An 11,266-nucleotide genomic window follows, 5' to 3' on the forward strand; every position below is an offset into this window, starting at 1 on the left:
ACTGACACCTTAGTCAGCGATCTTATGTCTGTCCATAAAAATCCATAAAACTTTGTATAGATACTGGTGCCCTGTTTGCACAATACACTTAACCCAGTCAGCTTAGACTGAGCAGCTGTGTCCACATGTTAAACCTGGTTAGCATTCATCTTTGGAGGTCTTTTTATGGTTTTGTATGTTTTATATAAAGCCATCCAATTAGGTTTATTCACTAACTGAGTTAAGAAAGTTGTATAAACATGATATATGAAAAACGTGGAGAAAGTATTAACCACCCTGGAATAGCTACCCTCTACATTATAGGCTGCTGTCTTGTTCTTAAACAGTAGTGTGTTGTTAGTAAAGCTTCTCATCCAGCCTCTTAACCAATGTACAACCTTTCAAAGGCCGACTGCCTTCCAAATGTGTTGGACTACAATTCCCATGGCCAGCTGGGTGGGGATAGTTATAACCCAAGATATCCAGAAGGCCTGAAATTAAGTTTTCACTGATGGGTCTTTGCAACTTGGTGCCTTCAAAACATGCTGACTGCAATTCCCATTATTGGACAGCTAACTGTAGCCTGCTGGTTGTGGTTAATAGGAATTGCAGTCCAACATACAGTATATGAAGAACACCCAAGCTGGGGAAGGCTGAATATATATTAAAAATGGATCACAGTGATATTTTTTCTTTTGCTGCATAGTTCATAAGTGAAATGTTGTAATCGGGAAAACTTTCCAAGGGATTTGCGATTTTTTCCAAGCATATAATATAGCTCTAATTAACTGTTGATGATGAACTGATGATGTAGAGATCCATCCTGGAAATAAGGAAGAATTTCCTGATAGTGAGAACTATTAAGCAGTGGAACAGCTGGCCTCCCGGAGTTGTGGGTGCTCCATCGCTGGAGGTTTTCAAGAAAAGATTGGACGACCATTTGTCCGAGATGGTATGAGGACTCCTGCCTTGGGCAGGGGGTTGGACTAGACAACCTCCATCGTCCCTTCCAACTCTATGATTCTGTAACCATTATTGTAATTTCAATTTTGCATTTTTATATTTGCATAATTTTTCCCACACTCCACTTAAACCACTCTCTCTTTTTTTCGAGATTAATCCTGTATTTTAACTCTCTCTCCTCATGAAGGGTTTGTGGAAAGTCATGTAGCTACTCCCCAAACTTTTGGGTGATTTAATCAAGGCATTAATTTGAATTTTGCTATTTTAAGTTAGGAACAGAATCTCTAGATTTCACAGTTTTTAGTATCTCTGAATATTAGTATCTATGGAGCAAGCAAGAAATAAGGATTTGAGCACTTTAAATTCAAAGATTTAATTGCAATTGGTTTTGTAAAATGCTTGTTTAATTAAATCTCTATTTATTCTACCTTGGTACCTTGGTGAATGAAGGGCAACTTTAAAAAAGTAAAAGTGCCTAATTTTTCTCTTTCCTTTTCTTTTGAAAAGTTGCACTTCTCACCACTCTTCTGGTTCATTTTGAGGATTACTAGGTGAAATTATTTTTCACAAAGTTAATGCAGTTTAAATGACTTCACCCCAATCTCCAGCCAGCAAAATCAGTCCTGCACTGCAGAATTGCTTGAGCTATAGGACAACCCAGGCATGAGTCTGATACTTTGAGTACTGTATAATTTTATTAAAGAGATAATTCATTAGTAATGTCCCCTATTGATACTCACACGGGGTCCATCATACAGCACTGGGGGTCTTCTCTCTGGGTTTGATGGATTGCTAAAGAGATCAGAGCTTTAGAGGTTCACCCGCAGTCTTGCTCAGCTTAGTTCTCTTGGGACTCATCCAGATGCCCTTTGTGTCAGGTTTTCTGTAACTTTTAGCAAATTATTTAGCTTATAAACCAGAAGCTGACTTTCTGAGCCAGATGTGGCTGTCAGATTTCTCCAGGAACAAGGAGAGTGGAAAAAAAATAGGTTTTCTTGCCTTAGGGCCCCTTCAAAGTCTTTTTCAAGCAGGAAGCACTAACTGGTAAAATAACTTAAAGAAAGGGTTTTTATTCATCAGTTCAGCTATTAAACAGTGAAAGAGGGCTAGCTATTAAGCAGTTAAAGGGGAATTCCTTGGGAATGGACTGAAATCTTAACTTACAAAATAGTGCTATTTTTCAGATTTTATTAAAGAAACCTTTATAGCAAAGCTCAGGCAGAAGATCACAAGTTGCATAACATCTTGCTCTGTGCTAGTCTCTGAGTTTGCCAACTTCATGACATAGCTAACTGCCTTCAAAATAAAAATAACTTGGAAAAAAAAAGTTTTCCCTTCAGCTTTGCAAGCAATCCCAGATGTAATTCAGTGAAAAGATCTGTGACTCAGGAAAGGGATTAGAGGCCAGATCTCAAGCAACACCAAGGCAAAAGAAGAGTGTTAAACAAAAACAGAACAAACATTAAAATAAGTCACTGTTATTTCTGATTTCAGATGATGCACTAAAGCTCTATACAGGTGCTACACCCCAAAAGAGTCTTTTTCTGTTTCTTCCTGTGGTGTGCATGTATATTTCTCTTTAGAGCAAAGCACGCACAGAAATCTTTCCAACATACAGTACTGTGCAAAAATTTTAGGCAGGTGTGAAAAAATGCTGTAAAGTAAGAATGCTTTCAAATATATATATTGTAATTGTTTATGTTTATCAATTTACAGAATGCAAAGTGAGCAAACAGAAGAGAAATCCAAATCAAAATTTGGTGTGACCACCCTTTGCCTTCAAAACAGCATCAATTCTTCTAGGTACACTTGCACACAGTTCTTGAAGGAACTCAGCAGGTAGGCTGTTGGAGAACTAACCACAAATCTCCTGTGGATGTAGGCTGCCTCAGATCCTTCTGTCTCTTCATGTAATCCCAGACAGACTCGATGTTGAGATCAGGGCTCTGTGGGGGCCAAGCCATCACTTCCAGGACTCCTTGTTCTTCCGCACGCTGAAGATAGTTCTGAATGACATTGGCTGTATGTTTGGGGTCATTGTCCTGCTGCAGAATAAATTTGGGGCCAATCACACGCCTCCCTGATGGTATGGCATGATGGATAAGTATCTGCCTGTATTTCTCAGCATTGAGGACCCCATTGATCCCGACCAAATCTCCAACTCCATTTGCAGAAATGCAGCCCCAAACCTGCAAGGAACCCCCACCATGCTTCACTGTTGCCTGCAGACACTCATTATTGTACCGCTCTCCAGCCCTTGGGTGAACAAACTGCCTCCTGCTACAGCCAAATATTTCCAATTTTGACTCATCAGTCCAGAGCACCTGCTGCCATTTTTCTGCACCCCAGTTCCTATGTTTTCATGCATAGTTGAGTCGCTTAGCCTTGTTTCCACATCAGAGGTATGGCTTTTTGGCCACAATTCTTCCATGAAGACCACTTCTGGCCAGGTTTCTCCGGACAGTAGATGGGTGTACCTGGGTCCCACTGGTTTCCACCAGTTCTGTGCGGATGGCACTGCTGGACATCTCCGATGTCAAAGGGAAGCAAGCATGATGTCTCTTCCATCTGCTGCATTAAGTTTCCTTGGCCGACCACTGCATCTACAGTCCTGTGTTGCCCGTTTCTTTGCACTTCTTCAAAAGAGCTTGAACAGCACATCTTGAAACCCAGTCTGCTTTGAAATTTTTGCCTGGGAGAGACCTTACTGATGCAGTAGAACTACCTTGTGTCTTGTTGCTGTGCTGAGTCTTGCCATGGTGTATGACCTGTGACATGAAATTGTCTTCCACAACCTCACCTTAGTAGCAGAGTTTGGCTGTTCCTCACCCAGTTTTAAGTCTCCTACATAGCTGTTTGTTTCAGTTAATGACTGTGTTTCAACCTACATAGTGGATGATCATTAACACCTGCTTGGTATAATTGGTTAATCATACACCTGACTCTAATCCTACAAGATCCCTGATTTTGTGCAAGTGTACAAAGTGTGCAAGTATAAGAATTGATGCTGGTTTGAAGCCAAAGGGTAGTCACACCAAATATTGATTTTATTTATTTATTTTTATTTCATTTATTACATTTCTCCCCCACCCATCTGCCCCCAATTTAGATTTTTCTTCTGTTCACTCACTTTGCATTTTGTAAACTGATAAACATAAACAATTACAATATATATTTTTGAAAGCATTACTTTACAGCATTTTTTCACACCTGCCTAAAACTTTTGTGCAGTACTGTATGTCCTTAAATTGTAGGCGTAGGAACGTTTCAAGCAGGTCCTTTCCTTTACACACAGGCTTTGTATCTATCAGTGAAAAGAAGCACTCCATTCCATATTTCCACTATGGGAGGGAATTGCAAAGAAGAACTGTGCAATTTTTAACAGTTCTGAATAGCATTCAATGGCTTTAGCTTTCAGAAAATATTTGGTCCATTTCTGGTGTGAAAGCAGATGTTGGAACTCTTCTTCATCACTGGAAGCTTCAACAAATTTTTTCAGATTGTTGAACTGATCAAAACACTTGATATCATCAACCGCTACACCCTTTTCAATTAAGTATGTTATACATGCTTCCACATCACTCCAGCTTGGTGTGTCACTGAGAGCCATCCACATGAAGCAGGAAAACTCCTGCAGAGATGCCATCCACATCTCCAAGTATTCTATGCAGTTACTGTAAAGACGATGCACTCCATCAGAGAAGGTGTCGCACTCTGCCTCTAGTCCCTCCTTGCGCTTCTCTGCAAGCATCCCCTTCACTGTTAAGGACATGAAGTTCTGAGCTCTACGATCAAGCAGGATGGTATGCACGGAGTCCAACGTCTTCATCACTTCCACAATGGAGTTATTTTCCCGTTCCATCTCTTCAATGTGCAAATGGAATGCGTTCATGAGCGAATGCATGTGCCAAAGGTACAGCTCACTGAACTCGTGCTCAAAAAAGTTCTTGAGCACAGTAGGTGGATTGCTCTGGGCCAAGAAGAAGGACTTCAGGGTTGGATACATCTGAAGCAGTTTTGTGATGCCAGGGAATAAGGACAGCCACCGAGCCTTGCTGTGGGAGAGCAGTCTTTTATATTCCACCTCGACAAACTCACAGTATTCTTGTAGGAATTCAGTCCGTACTGTGTATATGTGGAAGTACTGGTAGATTTTTAGAATGATGTTCTCAATGTCCACATCAAGGGTGTCTGCTCCGTGATGGATGCAATTATGCAAAATGTGGGCTGGACAGTACACCCCAATTAAAGTCTCTCTCTGGAGTGCTTTCTTCAACTTGGTGAACACACTCCTCGCCTCTTCGTCTTGCCGAAGTCCACCAAACATGGTGTTGCAGTTGTCCCCTGCAAACGCCACACATTTCTGAAACAATCCATATTTCTTGAGAACTTTGACAAGATAGTCTGAGACAGCATTGGCTGTCTCAGTGGGTGCTTCCTGAAGTTCTAGGAGTTTGGTCTTCAAGCCACCATTCCTGTAGTCATAATATTGAATAAGTACTGGGAACATTTTCACTGCACTGTGATTGCTGTCATCTATAGCTACTCCACAGAAAGGGATGCAATTTTCTTCAAGTGCCTTCAGGTCAATGTTGACTGCATGCTGGGCAAGCACAGAGTTCTCAATAGCTTCGGTCTTGGTTTGGGTGTTGGAAAATCTTTGAGCTATGTCTGCATCAGGAAATAATTTTCTCAACAAGTCAGAGGTACTGTCCATTGATTTGTAGCTGTTGTGATTTGAGATAGCGTGGAACGCTAGAGTGCTGTCAGCTGCAGCAATAGCATCCTCTGCTTTGGTGCCTGGATTCACAAAAAATTCAGTCAGCTTTGCAGACCAATTGTCTCCTCCAAGGGCTTTCTTGTGCTTTTCAGAGGACATGTGATACTCCAGATCACTGGCACCTTTATGTGCAACTGACACAAATGTACCAGCTTTGCAGACCAAGCACTCTGCTTCATAGTCATCTCTACCTTTGCGAAAGTGAGGATATTTCTGCTTCAGTTTTTCAGTAAAGACACATTTTCTTTTAGGCATTTTCTATCTTCAGTGTTGCTCAAAAGCTGAGTCCTGGGAATACTGCAGGAACAAAGTACAGGGAGAGATTCGGGAAAGATAGATAAACTCTAAATATCACCTCAGCTTCAATCAATATACTCTACTTCATATTAAATATTGTATACCATGCACATTTATTGTCACCCGATTTACAATTAGAAATAAATTACTTTTCTTACTAAAACAGATTAGAGTGAAGGATGCGGCCTGTTTAAGACTAAATCTGGTAGCTGTCTTATTTTTGATATTCAATGTCCAAAGAGTCATTCTTGAGATATTGTGCTCCTCAGGTTACTCTGATCAGTTTCAATTTTGAAGAAATGCATTTTGTTCTTGTTATAAATAGTTACAACCAGCAACAGAAGTTTGCACACATCTGGCAGAGTACCAGTTCTCTATTAACAGGTGTTTATGGCCTGCACCATATTTTGTGACTGGATCTCATTAAGTACAGATAGAAGCTGAGCTATCTTAAAATAGGGTTGGATAGTTTGTGTCTCAAGCATATTGTGGGAATCCAGACATTGTCTTAGCATTGTATAATATGTGAAGATACCATACATACCATGGGTTGTGTTATCCTGGGCTTAGACTCAAGCATGTTGTATGAAGCAAGGCAGTGTCATATATTAACTCAAGGCAAATTAACTTCACTTCTATACGAACATAATTATACAGGCACAGTTGTGTGTTGCCTTCTAAAAGGGGTTGTAGTAGTGTGAGAACATAAGGGACTGCATTTGAGGCCTTTCTCAGATAACATGCATGTATTCATCCCAGACTGATACCAAGTTCTGCATGAAGAAAAAGCAAAGGAAGGGATAGGTGACATTAAACCAAAACGTTGCTCAAACACCTTCTCTACAATATTTGGGCTTCTGTAGCTTAGAAAAAAAGACTAAAGTATATAAAATCATGCATGGTTCAGAAAAAGTGCACAAGGATTTTCTCCAGACAGCACAACATTAACCTGTGGAATTCATTGCCACAAAATCTGAAATACTTTAATGAAGGATGGGTCTATCAAGGACTATTGGAATTGAAGATTCCTTTACCAACAGATCCCAGTGTATGGGAACATGGGAACAGTGGGGGGAAAGGGACCCCAAAGGCCACGTGAGAAACAAAATGCACTAAGATGAGCCTTGGCCCGATCCAGCAGAGTATCTCTTATGATTGGTAACCAGGGATGCGTGGGAATAAACCGATGCCAGACTAGTCAAATAGCCCAGATGTTACTAAATGGTCCACTTGTGTTCTCACCTCACTCTTACTTGCTCTTAGCTCATCGCAAAGTGCTGGAAAAAAAGGGGCTCCTCGTGAGAAAAAAACCTTTCCTTTTCCCGCAGCAGCTGTTTGGAGCTGAAGTTAGAGAAGGTTAGGGGCCCAAGGCCCAGAAAATTCTGAATAAAGAGTCCCTGATAATTGCCAAAAATACCTTGGTTTTATAGAGAGAAAAGGAATAGATCCTGCCACCAGAACAGGAGCAGCAAAATACAGGCTTTCTCCTGCCATTTCTGCTGTGCACCTCCCAAATTCTATCATCTTTTATTCTGGGGGGGGGGGGTGAATTCCAGACAATAACCACACTGATATTTTAGTTATTATTTCTGTGGGGCAGAAAAAGAGAAGCAAAGAAGGTGATCTCAGTGAAGAATATTTTAAGTCTCAGTGGGAGCACAGAGAGCTTTCTCTTGGCCCCATCAGAAAGATAAGTTTTCCAGCACAACTCAGGAATCTCTTCATGTTAACAAATCCTGATCAGTTTGGCACCTCTGAATTTCCTCCTCGTTGTGCCAGCAAGTATATATATTGGGCCATACATTTTATATCATACCTATCAAAACATCTGTTTGGTTTCCTACTCTAAAACATATGGAAGGGTTTCCTAAGCATCTTCTGAAACACAGCATACAACTATGTGGCTCTGGGATCTGGCTGGAATCTGACTTAGGATTCTCTGCTTGGAAACCGCAGACCAGAACCAGCCCCCCACCTAACGCTAGACATAAGACGCCACCTTTGGTTGTTAACATGGCCGTGGACACAAGCAGATCCTGTGCACGTACAGTTGTGAAGAAAATCATTTGGTGAAACCCAAATGCTTATTTTCCCAGTGAATATGCCTGTGTGTGATCATCTTTATTCTTTATTAGGATTTATTATTGGCTTTTCTACAGGAAAATAAGTACTCAAGACAAGTTAGATAAAAATATTCAGTGAAGCACAGCGAAAACAGTAAGCATTGCTTCTCTTAAACTTTTGTCCACACCTTCAATCCCTTCCTTTTGTTCTCTTCCGCATTCCTTCTTCCTGGTCCTCTTTTCCGGTTTGTGACCCTCGGGGCTGGGTTGGTTATCTTTCACATTAGTCGCTGTACATCAAACAGCTTTTGAGATGCTTTACAACAGTATTATTGTTACATTTTTTAATCAACAATAAAATAAAGGCAACATTGGAAAACAGCATAAAATAGAAAAGCAGAGTGGAAGAGGGAAAGGGAAGGAGACCTATTGCCTGTCTCCCTCATTTATAGGACTACCATATCTGGATGCAAAAGTCCAGATCATCGATCAAGGATACAGGGTTTTTGGTCTCTCTTTGCTGCCACTTAGTGGCTGTCTGGATTCTTACAAGCTAGTTATGGCAGTCCCACAAGTCTAGGCACTCAAAGATGTCATCATAACAAAAACCCTGCATCTATTAATCTCACCTCACAGAAGGCAGGTACACAGAGAAAGCTCTGGATACCTTCTTAAGCAGCCTTTCCTTTCGGTGCCCTCCAAAAATCCTGGAACTGAACTCTCACGCATCCACACACTCACACGCATAAGCCTGGACGTAGGAAAATTCCACTGAGCTCCGGAGAGGTGGCGGGGGGGGGGGGGGAAGAGGCATAAAACAAGATCCGGCTGGTGATTCGCCATCTTGCAGATCCTCCCCCTCCAATCCACCACAAAAAACTGCATGGTGTCCAATGAATCGGGGAGGAGGGGGCGAAAACAGCACCACCCTTGGGGTGAGTCTGTGGAAATACACTTATATAACTCTGCAGTTGCTGTTTTCAGGGCAGCCAAGGTACTCTGTTTGCAAAACCAACACACGCACACAAGCTTTTTTCCTGGATTTACAGTGAATCTGGAACTAATGCTGACAACCTGGGTTTCTCCAACACTCTAAACAAACAGCAAAATGTTGACTGCATTGTTTTGCCCTTTTTCAATTCTTACGTCACTTAGTCTTCCAGGTGCATTGTACAACAGGTCCCATCACCCTTGGGCAGCAATGGCAATGTCAGAAAGTGCATGCCCCACATCAGATGGACTCACGCACTGCCCTAATCCCACCCTGTACACTGTGCTAAGGCATCTGATGCCTTGTTTGCTCTTCTTGTGCACAAGAGCAAAAACATACCTTTGGGCATCCATACTGATTTGTAAATAATGACTTAGGGTTCAGCACAGTATAGGAACCCAGCTTTATGATTTACTTAACAGACAAGGGTTAAAACAGATAATGGCTTAATACAGTGAGTGATTTAGTGGCTGGATTCAGATACTACATACACCACGCTATGGTTTGCTTAGTTTTAGTTCGGTATTTTGGAAGCCGTGGTTCCTGGCTGGGTGTGGTATAATTTATAAAAGGAGGCGTGGTGAGGTTTTATGCAAACTCAGTCTTATCTGCAATTTCATCACTCTAATGTCAGCCTCCTCAATCTTACGTAAATTGTATCAACTCCAATAACCTCCATCTGACATGGCCACTCAGGCAACTTCCTTCCATCGCCCTCCATTTTAGTAAAAGAAAAAAAGGCAGACCTTTCCATGACAATGGGAAATCACAGGCGATGAATCAGATTTCCTGCTGCTGTTTCTTCTGTTCACTGCTGCAATGATCCATTATTCATTTACAGTGCTTATATATCACCGCCTCTGAGCAACTCATGGTGGATTATGCTGCAATGGTCATAAAATATAAAACCCCACTTATAAAACTGAAGATGGAAAACATAAGATAATAAAATCAAGTTACAGTGAGACAATTATTGGCACCAACCCAATCTAATCAATCTTTTAAATGGCCTCGGGAAAGAGCTAGGATGAGCATTAAGTCAGATTTCCAAGGGAAGGCTTTCCACAAAATGGAGGCCACCCCAGAAAACTCTACCTCTGAACCTGTTACCTCCCAAATGGGGGGAACTGAAAGCATCTCCAACAACAACCAGTGCAGAAGCCAGCATCTGGAGGAAGTGGTCTGAAGATACTTAGGAGCCCAATCCACATAAGGCCCTAAAGGTCAAAACAGCACTTTGAATTGTATCCAGAAACCTACTGGCAGTCAATGGAGCACCCACAATATGGATGTCTGAAGCAGCTTCTACCCATCAGCACGAAGCAGCATCCAAATAGTCACGTTCCTCTGTAATCTTCAGAGGCATCCCCATGTAAAGCACACTGTGGCAATCGGATCAAGTGGTCACGAGGGCCTGGTCCAGGTCCAGGTCCAAATAAAGCTGCAACTGGTGTACCAGCCAAAATTGGGCGAAGGACCCCAGCCATGGGCTCCACCTGTGCGTGCAGCAGGACTCCCAGTTTGAGGATCTGCTCCTTCAGGACAAAGACAAACCATCCAAAGTTAAGACTGGAGCACACAGATGGTCTCTAAACAAAATGTGCACCTTGTTAGTATTTAGCTTCAGCCTGTTTCATCCTACCAAGGCCTCACGTGCCTCTAGATACCAGATGAAGACTTCTACAGCATCTCTGATCCCACTGGGGTGGAAATATTGATAGTGATAACTGTCTTCAAACCAATAGCTAACCTTTCCCGGTGTTAAAGTAGGGGTGAGAGCACTGAATCCTGCAAGACCCCCAAAATGAGCTCCTATCAGGCCAACCTCTTCTCCCCTCCCACTGACTGGTGCCACCCACTTAGGAAGGAACAGACTTGCTCCAAGACAGTGTGCCTGATCCCCAAGTGTCATGGGAGGACCACAAATACGTCATGGTTGATGGTGTCAAAAACTGCTGCAAAATGAAGTAGGACTCCCCCGCTCCAGATCCTGATGGTCATCCACCCCATGTTGCTTCTTTTCTGTGCTTGTGGCCGAATCTTGACCAAAAGCAGTCCATATAATCTGCTTCTTTTAAGCATTCTGTAGTGGAAGCCACACCACCTTCTCAACAAACTTCCCTAGAAAGGGAAGGCTGGAGACAGAGTGATATTTGTCTAAGGGGGATCCAGGGAAGACCTCTTTGGGAGGGG

General features: G+C 42.1%; 1 protein-coding gene across 4 annotated transcripts; it reads right to left on the reverse strand.

The window, feature by feature from the left end:
* Window positions 1-1,341: 1,341 nt before the first annotated feature.
* LOC148216382 (uncharacterized) lies at window positions 1,342-8,876 on the reverse strand. 4 transcript variants are annotated; one of them, XM_088137505.1, is made up of 3 exons: window positions 8,712-8,876; window positions 6,564-6,792; window positions 1,342-6,019 (listed from the first exon to the last, which is right to left on the reverse strand). In XM_088137505.1, exon 3 carries the CDS (start codon window positions 5,975-5,977, stop codon window positions 4,250-4,252), a length of 1,728 nt encoding a protein of 575 aa, XP_087993631.1. In that variant the 5' UTR covers window positions 5,978-6,019; window positions 6,564-6,792; window positions 8,712-8,876; the 3' UTR covers window positions 1,342-4,249. The 4 variants fall into 4 exon arrangements, with proteins under 4 accessions (XP_087993631.1, XP_087993629.1, XP_087993630.1 ...); XM_088137503.1 differs by lacking the exon at window positions 8,712-8,876 and adding an exon at window positions 8,271-8,694; XM_088137504.1 differs by lacking the exons at window positions 6,564-6,792; window positions 8,712-8,876 and adding an exon at window positions 8,271-8,694.
* Between the last annotated feature and the right edge of the window lie 2,390 nt (window positions 8,877-11,266).

The sequence above is a fragment of the Python bivittatus genome, unplaced genomic scaffold (assembly GCF_059951505.1).
Source record: "Python bivittatus isolate LINGU-HERP-01145 unplaced genomic scaffold, Pbiv_v1 ctg000180_np1212, whole genome shotgun sequence".
NCBI classification, from domain to species: domain Eukaryota; kingdom Metazoa; phylum Chordata; class Lepidosauria; order Squamata; family Pythonidae; genus Python; species Python bivittatus.